The sequence below is a fragment of the Hirundo rustica genome, chromosome 24 (genome assembly GCF_015227805.2).
Source record: "Hirundo rustica isolate bHirRus1 chromosome 24, bHirRus1.pri.v3, whole genome shotgun sequence".
NCBI lineage: Eukaryota > Metazoa > Chordata > Aves > Passeriformes > Hirundinidae > Hirundo > Hirundo rustica.
This window is the reverse complement of record NC_053473.1, coordinates 4989740-5009410: the sequence shown is the minus strand read 5'-3', so window position 1 is coordinate 5009410 and position 19671 is coordinate 4989740. Positions and strand designations below refer to the sequence as shown.

Genomic DNA, 19671 nt, shown 5'->3' with positions numbered 1-19671 from the left:
TATAACATTTTTTTTTTGCCCTCAGAAAAACTTTACCGAGCCTTTTCCATTGACTTCGGTGAAATAACCCCAAAGTCACCCCCCCTCCCATCCTGCTGAGGGGCTCAGCATGACCCTTCAGGTGACTCCAGGCCTTTCTTCCCACTGCTGTTGGTGTCACCCACCTGCCAGCCCCACCCTGGGTGACACAGGCTGAGGACCAGCAGCTCCCAGCAGGGCTGCACACAGAGCTGGAAAAAAAAAAAAAGGAAATATTGTCCCTCAGGCTACAGTGTGAGAAAGCTGGGCCGAGGTGTGGCACGGCTGGGCGTGCTCGGGCTCAGCAATGCCGTAACGCCGCATTCCTCCTCCCCGGCCCGGCTGGCGGCAAAAAGGGGAGCGAGAAGAACCCCTGGAATGTCTTAGGGACAAAGGGAGGGATGAGACACGAGCTGCCGACACGACCTCTGCGCTGAGCGAAGCCCTCGGTGGAACCTCGTGCGTGTAAAGCGCTCCCACCGACACCAGGGAAAACATCGCCTGCAATTCCCGGCTCCGCCAAGTTCAAACAGGAACAAAAGCGAGGAAAAGGCTCCTTTGCAGAATATCGAGTGCAAACCCATGAAAACGGGAAAGGAAAAGATTCCCTGTGAACTGGCGGGTGCTCAGGGGGGTCAGGGGATCCCTGAAAGCTCAGGGCCCTGACAGAGGAGCCAGAAGGGCTGGAACGGCTCCGGGCTGCCTTGTCCAGTTGTCCTGGGTAGCAGGGAGGGAATAGTTACAGACAGAGATTGTAATCGGTGGTAAAAATGCCCCACGGCAAATAAAAGGTGAACGCTGGAGCAATCTGGGGACCGTGGGACAGACAGGGGGATGCTCACAGGGCTCGAGTCCCTCTCCAGCTCAGCCTGTGCTCACCTGTGCCAGGCTGTGCCCTCAGAGGGCCGGGCGAGACATTCCCTGGAAAACAAACACCATTAACTCCTGCAGGAAATCCTGCTCTGAGTCATGGGCCACCCCTGCCCTGATGAGGCACCGAGGGGCATCACTCGGCAGGAAGCCTCTTCTCCGGGAGCAGATCAGCTCCAGCTGCTGCCTCCCCATCCAGGGACAGCCACAGGAGCAGGGCAGGCTGAGCCCTGTGCCGCAGGGTCCCTGTCCCAGCCCAGCAGTGCTCGCAGGGCAGGAGGGCTGAGAGCACCTTTGCTGCAAGAGCAGCTGCTTTACAGTGGGGAAAAAAAAACCAAAACCAAAAACAAAACAAAAGCAGGCCAAAAAAACCCCCAAAACGTACCAAAAAAAAAAAACCCACACCACAAAACCAAAAATAAAACCACCCCAACCAAACAAAAACCAAACAAACGAACAAAAACCAGGCAGAGGGATAATTTGCATATGTGGAGCAGGGTGTTGGCACAGGGGAGGGCAGAGCCCAGGACTCCCAGCCCTCTCCTGCCCCTGGGATGAAACCTCCCATCGCTGGGCAGGCGCAGCCTGAGTCCTGTCAGGTGCCTGCAACCTTCGTGGGAAAGACCTGGAAGAGTCATGGGACACGGAGCTGGAAGCACTGAAGCTGCTTGGGAAGAGGAAAACTTGGGAGGGTTTTGTCAGGGGTAAGAAATTGCCTCGTGTCGTAGCTTTTTGACAGCTCTCTCGGTTGCAGGGTTAATGATATCAGTAATAAAATGGTGGATAACCTCCACCTAATATTTTCATTTCCCATTTTCATTCAAACCAGCAAGCCGCCTCCTTATTCCAGCAGAGATGCTTTAAATCATTTGCTTTGCTAATTACCACGATCTCCTTTAAAAGCATTTCAGGAATTCCTGACGAAATTCCGATCCATGTTCTGAAAACCTGCTCTGAAAGCAAATAAAACTTTGAACCGAGACGCCACTGACCTACTTTAGGTCGAAATTCCAATAAGTCTGGGAGCCGGCTCCAAAGTGCAGCAGCCCTGTGACTCCAGGCTCCCTCTGCAGCCCCTGCCCGGTGCCAGCTGTGGGCACAGCTGGGGCATGGCCCGTGCTGCCATGGGGGGACAGCTCTGCCCAGCACTGAGCTCCAGCCCTGCCTCACACCCAGCCCAGCTCTGGAGCAGAGCAGTTGTCCCAAATCCCCTCAACACCACTCGTACAGCAAAGCAAAGGCTCAGGATTTGCCCTTAAACTGAGTTTTCCTTTTCCTCCCCAGCTCCTTTCCCCACTCCAGGGAGTTCCCTGCGCCCTGGCGCACGGTGGGTTGGCACAGAATTCCCAGTATCCCCAGTATCCCCCACAGAGCAGCAGGGGCTGGGCTGCACGGGCCCCAGGCACGCAGGAACACCGTGCAGGGCTGGCAGGGCACAGGCTGGCACTGTGCCCGCTTCCCACCAGGACCTTGATAAAATTATCCTTGCAGGGGACCGGCGTTATTTTTGTCACGTCCCCGTTTTCTAAACGGGGAAATATTCCATTGGGAAAGTGTCCAGCTCCCCTCTGGAGGGTTTTGACTTTTCCAGGCAGTGGAATGGAGGGGTCTCTGCACCCCTGGTGTATCCCCCCACAGCCTCCCTCTGCAACATCCAGGGCAGAAGTTTAAATTAAGTCTAAATCAAATTAAACTTTATTAAAGGGGGCATTTAGGAGCCCCCTTTAAGCCGCAGATTGTCCCTGTGTGTGACACGAAGGACAGGCTCTTTGCTGCTCCTGGTAGCCAGCTCAGGCCTCCCCAGTGCTGGAACTGGAACAAGGCTGTGCTCAGGTTTGAGCTGCCCAGGTAAAACACAGCCTGGTGCCACCTCTGCTGCCCTCCCTGGCCGGGCTGAGGGCTGGGCACGGCCACGGAGCTCACAGTGCTCACGGACTGACCCTTGTCCGCTCAGGGACGTGCTGGAGATGAGGCAACAGCTCTGTCCCGTCCTCTCGCTGCTGCCAAGCGCACGGAGGGGACGGCTGTGCCCCATTCCCGCAGCTGGCACCCACAGGCTGGCCCGGTGCTCTGTCTGGAGGTCCCTTCCACAAAACAGGGCAAGGTTGGGTGCCAGGCAGCAAAAGCCACTGCGGCTGTGCCTCTGTGACCCGTCCAGGGCTCCTCAGACGCGGCGGCAGAGCAGGTCAGCACAGCAGGGACCGGGTCAGCACGGCCCGGCCACGTGGCCAGAGCTGTCGTCACCCTGTGTCCACCACGGCCTGGGGGAGGCTCCTCTGGAACCACACCTGCATTATTTTATTCCTTTTCAATAGGACAGACCTTTAACGTGCCTTGCTGGGCTTTTAGGGTTTCCTTCCCTTTTCCTCTCCTTTATTCCCTCAAGCGTTTCAGGGCGACACCAGCCACAGCAGCTTGTGCCCGCGTGGATCGGATGTCTTGGAAATTTCCTGGAGCTTCCTTTGGGGGTGTTCTGGCAGGAGGGGCAGCTCCCTTTCCCCCCCTCCCAGCCCCTTTCAGGGCAGTTCTGCTCCTCCCCGAGCCTCCAGCACGCTCCCGCGGCGTGGCCGGCTCCTGCCGTGCCCCTGGCAAAGCCAGCACGGAGCGTGCCAACCCCGGGCACTGAAACCGGAGCCGAACCACCTGGAGCCCTCCCCAGGGCCGGGAGCTGCTGGCTCCGCGTCCTCCCGCAGCCAGGGCAGCGCTCCCGGTGCCGCTCCCGTTCCCGAGAGCATCGCCAAGGTAACGCCTGCAGAGCCAGGCGTGCCAGCAGGAGACACGGGGCTGGGAGAGAGGAGCCCCAGCAGCTCAGCATCACCCGCACCTGGAAAGGTTTGGGTTTATTTTTGTTCTTTTTTGGGGTTGTTTTGTTTTTTGGGGTTTTTTTTTGGTTGGTGTTTGTTTGGGGGGGTTTTTTGTTTGTTTTCATTTTTTTTTTTTTTTTTTTAAGGTTAGGACGAATAATATTTGGGAAACGTTAAGCAATATTTGGGAAACGTTAAGCTCGAGTTTGGGCTTGGAATGTTTATTATATTTTATTTGTCTACAGGCTCACGCACTGTCAGCTCTTAGAAAATGAAGGTAGCGTGGAGTGTTTCTAACTTTTTTTTTAAGGTTATTTAAGCGATCATTTTCTAATAATGAGATGACACTTACTTATATTTTTATTTGATAATGGTTATCTGAGGCTTGTAATGTGGACTTTTTTTACTTAATTACAGAAAACAACTCAAACTCCTGAAGAAGAAGGAAGAAGAAGGTGAAGAAGGAAGAAGAAGGTGAAGAAGGAAGAAGAAGGTGGAGAAGGAAGAAGAAGGTGAAGAAGAAGGATTTAGACAACACCTAAACTCTTCCATTGTGACTCACACGTACTACTATACACCAAACCCTTAAACTCCAAATTTTTAGGATTCCAACATGCACCCTCCTCCAGGGCCATTCTGAGATTCCACGAGCTGAGGAGCATCATCCCCCGAGCTGTCACACATCCCAGCCTCCCCTCCCGGCAGGATTTAGGCTAAGCCGAGGCTGCTGACGTTGCTCTGGAAGTTCAGGCAGAGCTCTTCCCCCTCGATGACGTTCAGCTTGTGCAGCTCCCCCAGCCACAAAGCCTGCTTTAATCAAAGTTGCGATTAAAACCTGTCAACGTCCTCGTGCAGGCTCCCCTAAATAAGATTTAGAACAGCTAAAATTGGTCTGATTTAGGATTAATCATTAATCGCTTTATCCACGCTTGATTCAATGTAGATGTCCACACAGCGAGCTTGCATGGACTTTGTTGCTGAAATCTAAACCAAAATTGAATTAAACGTTGTAAAATTAGATCAACACAATCTGAGTGCTGCTGTGAGGAGTGTTTGCCAGAGATGATTATCAGCTGATTGGTTAATGCTCAAAATAACCCCGAGCTCTGTGTTATCCCAAAAGCTGCAGCTCTCAGTGTTTTGGGAATGCACGGACATCTCCATCAGTATTTAATGAAATACCCTTCCCAGCCCCCAGGAAAAGACTCGCTGACATAAGGTTCAGCAAGCAACAAAAACCCTGCCTGGAAAAAAAAAAAAAGAAAAAAAGGGAACCAAAAATCACCTTTTTAGGTGAAAAGTCAGGATTCCAACACTCCACGGTGACCTTTGTGCGAGGGGCCGGGTGCAACTCAGCCGCTGCTGCTGGGGTTGGGCAGGGCCAGGGCAGCCCCCACCTCAGCACAGTGACCCCCAAAGAGCCTGACCTTGACCTTCCCCTGTCTGGTCGCTGTCTCCTCCCTCTATCTTTTCTCCAATGGTCATTTTGTTGAGTGTTGCAGAAGAGAAAAAAAAAAAAAACCACGGCCCGAACGCAAGAATCAGCTGCAACCTCGGCTGCCAAGTTGGCAGAGAAGATAAGGACCCGTTATTTAAAGTTAAAAAAAAAAAAAAACCCAGACGTTGAGGAGGGATAGACAAGTCTTTAGCAACTTTTACAGCCAGTCTTGCAATACAATTTCCTAAGCGGACTCAAAACTTGCAAAAAGAAAAAAAAAAAAAAAAACCCACACACGGGAAAAATAATTTTAGTTTTCACCAGGAGCATTTCCTTGGAGCTCTGCGCTGCCGTGGGGGCAGGGGCAGCTCCAGCCGCCTCAGGACGTGCAGGATGTGAGGGATGTGAGCAGCCAGGGGTGACTCAGTGCCCCGCACACCCCCATGGCACAGAAGGGGGAAAACCCAACTGCTTCAAGGCTGTGTCCCTTTTTGGGGTGGGTCAGCAGCGCCCACGACCTCGCTGGCAGGGAGCTGAGCAGTGTGTGAGGCACCAAAACCTGGGCAGGAGGAGGGAAGGGAGGGAGGGAGGGAGGGAATTGCTCACCTGCAGATAGGGCAGGCACAGCACCAGCCAGCCCCATCACTGAGAGGTTTCCCCTGCGCGGGCCGAGGCAAAACCCAGCTCGGGGGCATCACACCCGCATCCCCTGTGCCACAGGGCCTGTGTTCCGTGCGCTGGAACTGAGGGAACCCCCCTCCTTCCCTCCCTGGTTTGGGGACAAGCTCCTTTCATCTCCAGGTGCTCTGGGGGCTGCCTGCCCACCCCCTGGGGATCCAGCCTCCTTCACAGCATCCTTTGGAGGCTCCCTCCGAGCTTTACCTCCTTCCACATGCACCAACCTCTCCCTAAAACTGCTGCCAAACATCAGCTTGTATTTTAATTTCTATAGCAGGGCTATTCCCGTCATCTCAGCCACGTGGAGCAGCCAAGAAATCTGTCCCAGAGTCTAAATCCCAAAAACTTCTCATGGCTTTAGCAGCTCTCTGCGCTCCGCAGCTGCTGGGATGTGCATGGAACCCACGGGATTCCTGCAGCCAGAGCAGTGTCTGTGCTCTGATGGCCCGGAGCAGAGGATGGCGGTGATGATGATGATGATGATGATGATGCAATCGTTGTTGCATCATCAGCAGCGCCGGGGGTTATTGGCGCAACTCTCCCTGGCCGCAGCCCAGGCAGGCAGAGCGGCAGCTCCGCTTGTGCCCGGGATGGGAACGGCCCCGTCCTGCAGGTGGCACAAGGAGTGGCACCGAGGAGCGACGGAGATTCAGCACCAAGTGCAGGAAAAGTGACGGAAAAAAACCCTTACGTTGATGTAACTTCCTCCAGCTTTGGAGTTTCCAAGAGTTCTCTGTCTCAGGAACTCAGGGGCTGTCCCACGCTGTGGGATCACCTGCTGATGGTTCCCTTTGCCACGAGACACATGTAGAAACCTTTCACAGACACCGGCACACCTCGGCCTGGGTGACCCCGGACCGGGGATGCCCTGGGGCATTTTCTCCCCCATTTCCACTCGAGAAGGGGCAGCAAGGCAGGGACATTTTGTTAAATTGGCCACCCACAGCCCCAAGCCCTGGATCCAAACGCTGCCCTGTTTTGGGGGCTATGGATACAGACCCTGTCCCTCCCTTCCAGGCAACCAGCAAAGCTTCCATCAGCATATTAATTATTGATTGCAAAAGCAGGTACAGAGCAGCACAGCAAGTGAGGCATCAAGTCTCTAGTTCGGGAATCAGACTCTGCTTGGAGGCAATTTGGACTTTTATTTTTTTTTTCTTTTTTTGGAGGAGGTAAAAACAGACCTTTTTTTAAGAGAAAGAGGAGAAATGGAAGGAGGGATGGGAAAACACGAGGAGAAATGGAAGGAGAAATAAACAGAATGAGGAACAGAGGGAGAAATGGAAGGAGGATATAAAAATAATAAATTTTAAAAAATTACAAAAGTGGAGAGGAAAGGGTTTAAAAAAAAAAAAAAAAAAAAAAGGCTTTTTTTTTTTTTTTTTCGTCTGGCCGGATTAGGGGCAGGAGCTGCCAAGCGGCGCGGGGGGGCCCAGGCTGGCCCGAGCTCCGGCCCCGCTCCCGGCCCGGCCCCCGCCCGCCCCGCCAGCGATAAAAGGAGGCGGCGGCGGCCCCGGGCAGCAGCTGCAGCGGAGCGGCCGCGACAGCGACAGCACCGGCACAGCCCCGCAGCAACACCGCAGCGCTCACTGCACAGCACAGCCCGGCCCCGCAGCAACACCGCCGGTAAGGGCTGCGAGGGGATGGGATGCCGTGGGGATGCCGTGGGGATGCCGTGGGGATGCCGTGGGGATGCCGTGGGATGGGGACGCTGCGCAAAACGCGTGGGACCGACAGCGTGCGCCCCTCAGCGCAGCCTGGAGAGCGTGGCTCTGTCCTGGGGAGGGTCTGCTCTGTGCTGGGGCACAGCGCGGGTGCGTTTTCCTGAGGCAAACCTCCAGCAAAAATCCCCGATCCCCATTTAAAGCGCAGCCGGGGGTTCTGCGGGGAGCCCGGAGCGCTCCGCCACCAAAGAGCTGGATTTAACTCACGTCCCTCTCTCTTCCCTCCCAGAACTGCCACCTAAACCTGCCGCGGCAAAAGGAAAATGGAAACCATGCACGAGCTGATCCCCTTCGCCAAAGAAATGCTCAGCCAGAAGCCCAACAGGAAGGTGATCAAGCTCTACATGCTGGGCAGCGTGCTGGCCTTCTTTGGGGTGGTCATCGGGCTGGTGGAGACCGTGTGCAGCCCCTTCAGCTCCGAGCGCAGGCCGGAGGAGGAGGAGGAGGACAGGAACAAGCCCGCGGCTCCCCGGCAGCAGCGGCTGCCGCAGAAACGGGAGGATTTGGTGCTGGGCAAAGGCAAGGAGCCTCCGGCGCTGCACAGAGCCCTGGTGACCCGGCACCACGCGTCCTAGGCCGGCTCAGCGCCGCGCACAGACTCCGCCCGCCCAGGTGGTTCCAGCACGGAGAGAAGGCTCGGCTGAAGGAGGCTGCACGCGAGAGGCTCGCCAGAAGTGAAGGGGTTATATTTGCTGCTGTGCAGCAGTGGGAAAAAATACCTTTTGTTGGTATAAAACCCGTGCAGGACGCACAGCACGGTTTCTTATTTTTTTCTTACGGACGCATTTTACAGCCTTTTGCAAGATCAATAAATGTTTTATATGGTACCGGCGCTCTCTCTCTCTCGCTGCATTTATTTTCAAAGCCTCCTCGTGGTGATTTGAAAAGAGGTTTTGTTCACAGCTCTGGCTCACTTTGCGGGGCAGGGGGGGACAGTGGAGGAAGGGGATGTCCCGTCCCCATAAAGCCCCGTGGGGCTGCTCTGGGGGTCTGTTCTGCCTTGTCCCTTCTGCTGCTCCTTCCCAAAGGGACCAGCAGAGGAGGAGGTGGCACTTGTGTCACACGGGCGCCACATGCCCGGAGCTGGAGGTGTGGCTGTGCTTCAGGGGTTATCGGGGTTCACTGGCACAGATTTGTCTCTGCCACGGCCACGTGTGCAGAGAACTGGTTGAAAATAAATCCGAACCCCGTTCTTGCTCTGGCAATCCTCCAACGGGCTCCAGCTGCTGCGCAGCTGAAAACCTGAAAAACAAAACCATTCCTTCCTTTCCTGGGACCTTTCACAAAGCCACCACAGACAGCGGATTGTGCAGAGCAATGTTGGCTCCGGTGTCACAGGGTGCCACAGATGGAAAAACCCGGAGATGGCACAGCCTGGAGGGTGTGGAAACTGTTCCAGGCTTCAGGCTCCACTCAGAGCACTGCCAGGATCGTTAGAGGACTTTCACCTATTTAAAAATGTTCTGGGGCTTAGCAAGAATCTGTTGCATTTGGGACTGTGTCATGTCGGTCAAATAGAGTATCCAGGCAGCCACAGCTGAGTGATCCTGAGCGCGCTGCAGAGGGGAGGGCAGGCAAACAGGCCCTGCCAGCCCTGAGAGGGCAGAAAATCCTCTTTTATCTGCTCAAAGACACCCGCAGGGCAGGGGGAGTAGCAGGACACACACCTCACACAGGAAATGGGAGATGCACCCAGCAGTGTGACACTGTCCAGCTGAAAGCCAAATAATTGAGCCAAACACTGGATCATGGAAAATGACAAACCCCTGCCAGACCTCAGTGCCCAATGCACAGCTCCTCCCAGAGCTGCACAAGGTAAGGTCAGGACCTGAAAATATCAGAATGTGGCTGAAGTTGGCGATTTCATTTTCATAATACATAACCCACAATTCAGACAATTATTTCTGTCACCAAAACAAACAGCGTGGAGAAAGAATCCTACCCAGTATCTGCACAAAAACTCTGCTCAAGCTTTACATCAACTTTAAAAGCTTAACTTCAACTTTCCTCAATTAAAGTATACTTTATTTTAAATACCTTTTGATAATTACATCATTTAGGCTGTAACAAGAATGCTCCCACTCCTCACTGACACCAACGGAAGTTTCATGGGAAAACAGGAGAATTCGGGCCTGAAGGGAGCCATCAGCTGAGTGCTCATTACCCTGCTCATTCCAGCTTTTAAAGAGGTTTTACATTTACAGCAGGGCCTCAGGGGCAGGGCAGGCTGGGCTGGAATTCCGTGTGGCACACCTGGTGCACGGACAAAGCCGGGAGCTGGATCCTGCGGCTGTACCAGCGATGGAAGCGCGCCCAGGTCTGGTCTGGTCTGTCCAGCATCAGTCCCAGCCCCTCCGGGACAGCTGCTGATCACCCCCAGTCCCCAGATCAGCGCTCCTCTGCAAATTCCGGGTGTCTCATCCTGCCCCGAGGGAAAGCGGGATTGCAAAGGGAGGAGAGGGAGCTCCTGAGCCCGGGGGGCTCCGGGTGAGTCCCCCACCACGCCAGGTTTGCCTGCCCTGCTGCCCACACCTCCTCTTCCCCGTGCTCCAGCCCCGGCGTTATGAGCTTAAAGCAAAGAGGGTTGTGAACAGTCGAAATAGCTGCTCCTAAGACAGCTAACGGGATTAGACAGCTAAAGCACGGCCCTGGGAGCACGGGCTGCTCCCTGCAGCCTGGGGCGGTCACCAGACACAGCTCACCCCGCCAGGCCGGGCTGGAGGTCAGCCCTGCCAGCTGCCGCTGCCCCGGGCATTGCAGGCACCCGAGGCAGCGCTGGCTCTCTGCGGAGGGGGCAATTAGATGAGTGTTAATTAGATGAGTGTTAATCACTGATTTTACCACTGCGACCAGTAAAGTCTCGTTCGAACCACAGAGGCTCGGTGACCCCTCCGATGGTGAGCAGGGATGAAGCAGGAGAGTGAAAGGCTGCGGCAAAACGTGCTCATCATTAAACCCCAGCAGAACCTGCAGCACAGCCGCAGCAAAGAGCATCCCCAGGGCACCAACCCCTGGGCACCATTCCCAGGGCACCGACCCCAGGGCACCATCCCCAGGGCACCATCCCCAGGACACCATTCCCAGGACACCATTCCCAGGACACCATACCCAGGGCACCATCCTCAGGACAACATCTCCAGGACACCATCCCCAGGACACCATTCCCAGGACACCATACCCAGGGCACCATCCTCAGGACAACATCCCCAGGACACCATCCCCAGGACACCATTCCCAGGACACCATCCCCAGGACACCATCCCCAGGACACCATCCCCAGGACACCATCCCCAGGGCACCATCCCCAGGACACCATCCCCAGGACACCATCCCCAGGGCACCATTCCCAGGACACCAACCCCAGGACACCATCCCCAGGACACCATCCCCAGGGCACCATTCCCAGGGCACCATCCCCAGGGCACCATCCCCAGGGCACCATCCCCAGGACACCATCTCCAGGGCACCATCTCCAGGGCACCATCCCCAGGACACCATCCCCTGGGCACCATTCCCAGGGCACCATCCCCAGGACACCATCCCCTGGGCACCATCCCCTAGGCACCATTCCCAGGACACCATCCCCTGGGCACCATTCCCAGGGCACCATCCCCAGGACACCATCCCCACGGCCCCTGGGCAAATGGCAAAGACAAAGCTGAATTATCAACGCTGGGATAGAGCAGAGAGAAAGCAGATGGGTTAAAGCACACAGACAGGAGCAGGGAGCGCTGCGGAGAGCAGATGAAGCATTTAAGGCTGAGTTAAACCCAGATCCTGAGGGACAAACTCCTGGGGAGAGCCACACATCACCCCAGGGCTGAGTTACACTGCTGGGTTCACATGAGGTTGATTTCTGTTGTTCTCAAACTTGTCTGAATCTGGTTTATTCCAACCTGTAAGCGTGACGCTTTCCTGGTACATTAAATCCTCAGGAAAAAATGCAGTTGGCACAAAATCTGGCGAGTCTTTGTCTGTACCCATCTCTCCAAAGATCTGGTTTCAGCCTGGAGCTGTCATCCAGCCCCTCAGCCCATGGAGCAGCCCTCCCCTCACAGCTCAGCCACTTCAAAGGCAGGAGCTGAATATCTTCAGAGAGTCCTCACTCGCTATTTGCAGGGTGGACACTGAGTGTTTCAGCGGCTGCCAGGCTAAATTTAGGGGTGCAGATAAGAATATCAGCCTCAGCCACTCAGCTCCAAGGGCACTGGGAACGTGGGCAGCGGCCAAGGCTCAGAGCAGCCACAGTTCCAACAATGAAATTTCAAGGCAGCAATTCCCAATTTGGTCACAAAGGGGAAAAAAAAAAAAAAAAAAAAATTAGGGCTTGGAAATTACTTAAATACCACAGTAATTTCTCTAAATCAGCAGTGTGTAGAAATGCGATGTCAAACCACACCAAACCCATCCTACAATCCCCTCATCTCCCTTGGGACTGGCAGTGTATTTCCAGTGGTGACAGCGACGGGGTTGTGCAGGATGTGCAAGCAGAGAAGTAGAACTGAGGGCAGCCCTTTCTACCGTGATGGCCCTGTCTGTAAAGAAGGGAATCAGAGCCGTGTTCATGGCAAAGGGCACTGGGACAGCTGAGTAGGAAAAATTATATTTTAATGTCTATGAGATAAAGGAAAGCAAAAGGGGAAAAAACAAAAAAAAAAAAAAAAAAACAAACAAATCAAACCAAACCAAAAAAAAAGAAAAAAAAAAGGGTCGGGGGTGGAAAAGAAGCGGCATCATCCAAATTCCTGCCAAGTGTTTTTGAGTCTTGGAGCTGCCTGCACAAACCTGCCCGAGCCTCAGCCGTGCCCTGGAACGCGCTCCCGGCAGGGGCTCTCCGAGCTCCCCTCTCCCAGCTTGTTGTCAGAACAAGTCTCCTTCCCAGATTCGTTTCCTCCCCGCAGCACCGAGCGCAGAAACCCCCGCGAGCAGGAGCATCCCCGGGAGAGCGCAGCTCAAACACACAGGGCACAGCGGGGGAATCCATCCAGAGCACCCCAGCGAGGTGTTCCAGGAGCAGCCGGGCTCAGAGAACCCTTCCCGGGCAGCCTCTCCTGCCCCCCTCTCCCTGCCCGCGCTCCCCGCCCCCGGGAAAATGTCAAAAACAAGTTCTTAAGTTGCGCGGGGGAAAATAAAGCCAGAAAAAGCCGCGAGTGGGAGTGAGGAGCAGCAGCACCCTGGCGGGGATGGGAGGACAGCAGCAAAACCCTGCGGGCAGCACAACGGGGCCATGGCCCCGCTCCCTTCCACACACCAAACAGCACGGAAAATAGGAAAACTGAGCTCGGCTTTGACCAAAATATTCCATATTTCAGTCCTTTATTATCAGCTACTCTGCAAACCTCCAGCCCAACCCCACAATTCTGGTCAGCACGGGCGAGGCAGGCCGGTGTTGGCTCTGGAATCTGGAATCCCTCGGTGCCTCCGTGCCCACATCATCCCCTGGTGCCACCAGGGAGCAAAGAGCACGATCCCTTCCTGTCACACGCGCAGAGGGTGCACAAAGGTTGGTGGTTATTGCTTTACTAATGCCACTAATAAACGAAAATATCTTGAAAAGAGCTTCTCTCCCTGCCGGCTGCAGACAAGATCCCAGCTGAGATACGGTTAATTACTTCATTGTCTCTCCTTCTCCATAGCCAAGGAATGAGATGGTTGCCCTCTGATCACAACCCAAGTTCCAAGCAAAGGGAGTCAGGAAAAGCAGAGTGACTGTGCTGGTGTTATCTGAACAAGTGAGGGCTGAGTGCTTCTTATCAGAGAGAAAGTTGAGGCTGGAGTAGAAAGGGAGAAAAGGAAAAAGACGTCCGTAAAGCAGCAGCAAGGCCAGGGAGCAACACTGCCCTGCCAGGCACACCACTGGAGTATTTTAAATATGTAATATGAGGCAAAAAAAAAAAAAATTAAAAAAATCTGCATGGTCCTGTTGGAGAGAGACGAGTAGAGTTCTGTGCCCGCAGAAATCAGACCTCAGAGCAGCTGCTGCCCTGCAAACACAGCTTTTGTCCCAGCAGAAAAGGCTGAGGCTCTGGCAGGGCAGTTCCAGGAGCTCCCACAGCATTTCCCCACCACGGGCACTGTGGGATGGAGATCCCAGCCCCACACCCAGGCTGGGACAGGGTTTATCCCTACGGCACAAGATCCACAGCCTTGAATTTGCTGCTGCCGAGGCTCAGGGAGCTACAGGGCGTTCTGTGGGCTTTCCTCAAGATTATATTGATCTAAAAGTCAGAACAAAGCTCTTGCAAAACCCAAAGGAGGAACCACGGCAGCAGGGTCACTGATTCCTCCGCAGAAAACACATCCAGTGTTCCCCTGCAAAGCTCCCTATGCCCCTTGGGGCTGAGGTGGCTGCGCCCCACTGGTGGGTCCAGCTCAGCCCCTGCTCCCTCACCTGCTCACAGACAAAAAAAATGAAAGATTAAAAGCTCTGCCTCAGCAGAGCGTTCCTGGGGCTGTTTGGGGTGCAGTGTGCTGCTGGGTCCCTGCCGCCAGCACCCCCGTGGCAGGAGCTGCTTTGGGGCACGCAGCCCCGGGGAGCACAGGAGCAGCTGTGGCTGTCCCCCGAGCCATCACATCCCAGCCAGGGCCCGCAGGAATAAAGGACAATGTTTAACCACCTGCACCGGGCTCCCTCTGATGTTCTCCAAGTGAAACTTGATGCTGCTCAGCAAAGACACACCTCTTCCAGGGTGTTGTGCAAAATTCTGCATTTTAACGTAGGACAGGAAATATGAAAAGAGGTGGGCAGAACCCAAACAGCCCCGCTGGCCGGGCCGAGCAGCAGGGAGCAAACCAAAGGCTTTGCTTGGCTTATCCATCCACCCTCCCGTGATTTTCCAGGGCTTTGGAAGCTGAAGCTCCTCCGCTCACAGGTTTTTAAAGGGTCACATTGCTGCTCCCCTCGGCAGCAGCTCTGCAGAGGGTTTTTTTGTTCCTTCCTTCTCTCTCATGCCGTATTTCCTGGCTCCACAGTGGGATGGGTCGGTTGCAAAAGGTTCTCATTCCCTTTCTGGGATTGGTTTTGGCCTTCTGGTTCTATTCTGCGAGGGACACTTTCAAACCGGGTAAGTATCCAAAGTGAATCTGTCTTTAAGGAAAAAAAAAAAAAAAACCTTCAAAAAGCCACATTTGGGTGTTTTGCATAGAAACCGGACAGAGCTCGGACCAAGCCACGTCCGAGCCTTTGTGTGGTGGCGGATACTGGAAAGTCGCTTTAACAAAGATTTGAAACCAAAGTGAACAAGGACTGTGCTGAAAAACCTCCCGAGGGAGCAGGTGAAGCAGGGGGCAAGAGGCAGAGGGCACTGAGTGCTCCGTTTTCCTGCGTGCAGGAAAGGAGTTTGTAAAAGGGGCTTGTAAGTGGTAGAGTTTAAGTTTGGAGCAGGCACTCGGTGGATTGTTTTTATTACAGAATAGTTGGGGCGTTGATAAATTGTGCCCTGGCTTGTGGAAAAAGCTGCTGGAAGAGTCCAGCGCTGTCCCTGTGTCACTGCATTCTGCAGCAGCTCCACAGCTTTTTCCATGAGATGGGAGAGCCTTGCTGGTGCCGGAGGCTTTGCACTCGCAGGCTCCTTCACCTTCCAATTAACTGCACTCAGCTTTGGGGTGGGTTTTTTTTTTGAGTTTTAAGTTTGTTTTTTTTTTTTTAATAACATTTGGATAACTGAAGTGGCTGTGCCTCCTCTGCAGAGATGCTGCGGGGGAAGCGGGTGATCGTGACGGGAGCCAGCACGGGCATCGGGGAGCAGATGGCCTATCACCTGGCACGGATGGGATCCCACATCCTCGTCACGGCACGCACCGAGGCCAAGCTGCAGAACGTAAATGGGCAACCGGGGCTCTCTCGTGTTCACGGCACGGCTCACACGGACACGGGGAGGGAACTTCCCTTCACAGCCACGGGAACATCCACAGCACAGGTTCCGGCCGGGCACAGTGACGGGCACAGGTCCCAGCCGGGCACGGCCACAGACCCCTCTGTGCTCTGGGAGTTCCTGCAGGCACAGCACCCCTCTCCTGCAGGCACAGCACCCCTCTCCTGCAGGCACAGCACCCCTCTCCTGCAGGCACAGCCATCCCCTCCTGCAGGCACAGCACCCCTCTCCTGCAGGCACAGCACCCCTCTCCTGCAGGCACAGCACCCCTCTCCTGCAGGCACAGCACCCCTCTCCTGCAGGCACAGCCATCCCCTCCTGCAGGCACAGCACCCCTCTCCTGCAGGCACAGCACCCCTCTCCTGCAGGCACAGCACCCCTCTCCTGCAGGCACAGCCATCCCCTCCTGCAGGCACAGCACCCCTCTCCTGCAGGCACAGCACCCCTCTCCTGCAGGCACAGCCATCCCCTCCTGCAGGCACAGCCATCCCCTCCTGCAGGCACAGCACCCCTCTCCTGCAGGCACAGCACCCCTCTCCTGCAGGCACAGCACCCCTCTCCTGCAGGCACAGCACCCCTCTCCTGCAGGCACAGCCATCCCCTCCTGCAGGCACAGCACCCCTCTCCTGCAGGCACAGCACCCCTCTCCTGCAGGCACAGCCATCCCCTCCTGCAGGCACAGCCATCCCTCTCCTGCAGGCACAGCCATCCTCTCCTGCAGGCACAGCACCCCTCTCCTGCAGGCACAGCCATCCCCTCTCCTGCAGGCACAGCCATCCCCTCCTGCAGGCACAGCACTCCTCTCCTGCAGGCACAGCACCCCTCTCCTGCAGGCACAGCACCCCTCTCCTGCAGGCACAGCACCCCGCGCTCCACGCTCCAGAGTCTGAACTGAACACACACCCCCGCACCCCCTCATCCCACGGCAGCGCTAGGCAGGCCCCCGCTCCCCTGCACACGTGCAGTTCCAGCTCAGCCTGCGCGCAGAAGGAGCCAGACTGCCTCGGGTAACGCGCTCAGCCAAGGAATCATTTTCCAGGCTCCCTTTGAAGCTCCAAATACACCCCCAAAACTCCAAACCGCCGGTTTAAGGTGGGGACGCAGCACAGGGAGCTCAGACACGCACTCCCACCTCCCCGGGGGCTCCGGGGGCAGGGAGGGGTGCTGCTGACCGCGCTGTCGTGCAGGTGGTGCGGCGGTGCCTGGAGCTGGGAGCAGCCTCGGCGCGGTTCGTCAGCGGCACCATGGAGGACACGGCCTTCGCCCAGCACGTGGTGAGGGAGGCACAGACCTCCCTGGGTACGTCTGCAACCCGCTCTGCATCTCAGCCTGGCCCTGCTCTTTGCCACGTGCAAAAAAATTGTGGGAGAGATGGGGCGAGTGGGGGAAAAATTCTCCCCTAATTCTGCCCTTTGCAGCCCTGCTCCTCTGGCTGCATTGCTGCCTCTCAAACTGAACTGCGCTCTCGATTTCAGCTCTGTGGCCTCCTGACATCCTGTTGCAGTATCACAGCCCTGGATTTCATCAGCCCAGTGCCGGGGTCCGATGGATCCGGCAGCCCCGGCCACTGCGGCCATGGGTCACGGCTCAGAAATGCACCAGTCCAGCTCCATGGGGAGCACTCCCTCTCCCTCCCCAGCCCACAGACAATTCAGGGGTGATCTCTCTGGGGCCGTGGCATTTGCATTTTGAGCTAAAAAAAATATATGTATCACAACAAAATATTTACTGGCAGCCAGCACCCAGGCTGTATCCCTGTTCTGGAGATAACAGGCCACAGCTCTGACCCAAAAACCTGATTTCCTTGGGTTACACTTATTCTGCTCCCAGAAAATGTTGTTTTGCTGGTCGCAGCCCTCTCCCCCCCAGCACTAATGCCCATTTTTTCTGCTTGCAGGAGGCCTTGACATGCTGATTCTTAACCACGTCGGTGCATCCTACTTTGGCTTTTTCGATGGGGACGTTGAGCACGTACGAAAGCTCCTGGAAATCAACTTCCTCAGCTACGTGGCCATGACCACGTCAGCCCTGCCCATGCTGAAGGAGAGCGAGGGCAGCATCGTGGTGGTTTCCTCCATGGCAGGTGAGTGGGCAGTGTCGCCAGCCCGGTGACGTGGGACTCACCCCAAAGGCAGCCGGGCCGATTGCCAGAGGCAGCACACAGGGACACCAGGCACCCCACAGGAGTCACAACAGCTTAACAGCAAAACCAGCCCCAGCACCCAAAAATCCAGATGGGTTTGGGATTCTCTTGATGGAATTTGTTTTCTGCTCAGTCCAACAGCTCTGATTTGTTCTTTGACCAGCGCTGAATTTAAACCCCACAGCTGCTGTGGTGGTCAGTGCTCTGGTGATCAGCTCAGTGGCCAGGGACAGGAGTTTGAATTTTGCTCCATCTCTCCCCTCTGAGGTCTTTGTGGTTCCTGTGGGTTGTCCATGCCCTGAGCAGAGATGTGAGCCGTGGCTTTGGCCTTAAGAGCTGGTAGCCAACAAGAACATTGTTCAGGTGCCAGGATGACGCTCTGCTGACTGTAAACCCCCTTCGGGTAAAATAGTATCTGATGAAGGGCAAGGGAGAGGCCGAGGCAGAGCAGCCTCGTGTGCTAACACAGAACTTCACTCTGTGCCCAGGTAAAGTCGGGTTTCCCTTTACCGTCCCCTACTCTGCGACTAAGTTTGCCCTGGATGGATTTTTCAGCTCCCTGAGGCAGGAATTCACCATTCAGAGCATTAACGTTTCCATCACGCTCTGCATCCTCGGCTTCATCGACACCGGTAAGAGCAGAGCTGTCCTGTCCCTGCTCGGGGCTGAGCATCCCCATCCCTCCTCCTGCCCCCGCCCCTCTGCCCCCACCTCCGCCGCAGCTCCTCTGGGTGATGCCACTTCCCCGCCGCCAAAAAAAAAAAAAAAAAAAAAGCCTCAAAATCATTTATTTCCCTGTGCCGCATAAAACCGGGAACCGCGGACAGGCTGGCACAGCCCAACGCCCCCTCGGGAGCCCGATCTCCCTTTATCCTCCGGGGATCCCCGCTCTCCCTGGGATCCCCGTTCTCCCCTCATCCCCCGAGGATCCCCGATCTCTCCTCATCCCCTGGGGATCCCTGCTCTTCCTTCATCTCCCGAGGGTCCCCGATCTCCCCGGGATCCCCGCTCTCCCCTCATCCCTCGAGGATTCCCGACCTCCCCTCATCCCCGGAGATCCCTGATCTCTCCTCTTCCTCCGGGGGTCCCCGCTCTCCCCTCATCCCCCGGGATCCCCGACCTCTCCTCATCCCCCGCGGGTCCCCGACCTCTCCTCATCCCCCGGGGATCCCCGCTCTCCCCTCATCCCCCGGGGGTCCCCGATCTCCCCTCATCCCTCGAGGATCCCCGATCTCCCCGGGGTCCCTGCTCTCCCCTCATCCCCCGGGGGTCCCCTCATCCCGGGGGATGCTCTGACCCGGCCCGCAGAGCGCGCAGTGCGCGCCGCCGCCGAGGTGCTGCGGGAGCGGCCGGCTCCGCGGGACGAGTGCGCGCTGGAGATCCTCAAGGGCGCAGCGCTGCGCCGGAGGGAGCTCTACTACCGCTACAGCTCCACGCGGCTGCCGCTGCTGCTGCGGGACTGCGCCGCCGAGCTCCTCGATTACCTGGTGAGGAGCCGCTACCGCCTGCCCGCGCCCCCCGGCGCCCCCCGCCCGCCGCACTGAGCCGCGGAGGGTCCCCGGCCACCCCCGGCCCCTGCCCGGCGTCGCCACCGCCCGCTTGGTGATGCGCTGGAGGCACCCGCGGGGACAGAGAGGGGCCCGCAGCGGCGGCTCCGTGCCCCGCCCGGCCGCGGAACGCTGATTATTAAGCTAATTGTTGAATAAATTGTACTAACCGGACGGCTCTGAGTGTGCTGGAGGGGGTTTTATCGCCTTTCGTGGGCACAGCTTTGCTGGACACTGACAGGGATGCAGGGCCTGCACACCCTCACAGGGAACAATTCCTTCCTAATTTTCACTTCTCCTTACTCAAAGGTCACCTACACAAACCGACACACACGGAGTGGGTTCTGCCCTTTAAACTTTCAGAAAGTCACTCTCAAACCCGTTATCAGCAGACACTGAGCAGCATCACAGCATGGGGAAAGCTGAAGATCTTTCCTGTTCATCTTCTTGGCCCTTTTATTGCCTTTTGCAACCCATGGATCCCTCAACAGTGATATTTTTTTAGGGGTAAGAGCCCCCCAACAAACTGCCAGTATTGTTCCCATGGTGATATCCCAGAGGATAAACCAGAACCA

At 56.0% G+C, this 19671-nt stretch overlaps 2 protein-coding genes across 2 annotated transcripts; both read left to right on the top strand.

The window, feature by feature from the left end:
* The first annotated feature begins 7320 nt into the window (after positions 1-7320).
* Positions 7321-8364, top strand: G0S2 (G0/G1 switch 2). The gene is made up of 2 exons (XM_040085637.1): positions 7321-7434; positions 7762-8364. Exon 2 carries the CDS (start codon positions 7796-7798, stop codon positions 8105-8107), a length of 312 nt encoding a protein of 103 aa, XP_039941571.1. The 5' UTR covers positions 7321-7434; positions 7762-7795; the 3' UTR covers positions 8108-8364.
* A 5897-nt stretch (positions 8365-14261) lies between these two features.
* On the top strand, positions 14262-19093 carry LOC120762848 (11-beta-hydroxysteroid dehydrogenase 1-like). The gene is made up of 7 exons (XM_040085670.1): positions 14262-14404; positions 14505-14596; positions 15222-15352; positions 16594-16705; positions 17304-17489; positions 18038-18181; positions 18858-19093. Exons 2-7 carry the CDS (start codon positions 14509-14511, stop codon positions 19091-19093), a joined length of 897 nt encoding a protein of 298 aa, XP_039941604.1. The 5' UTR covers positions 14262-14404; positions 14505-14508.
* The last annotated feature ends 578 nt before the right edge of the window (positions 19094-19671 follow it).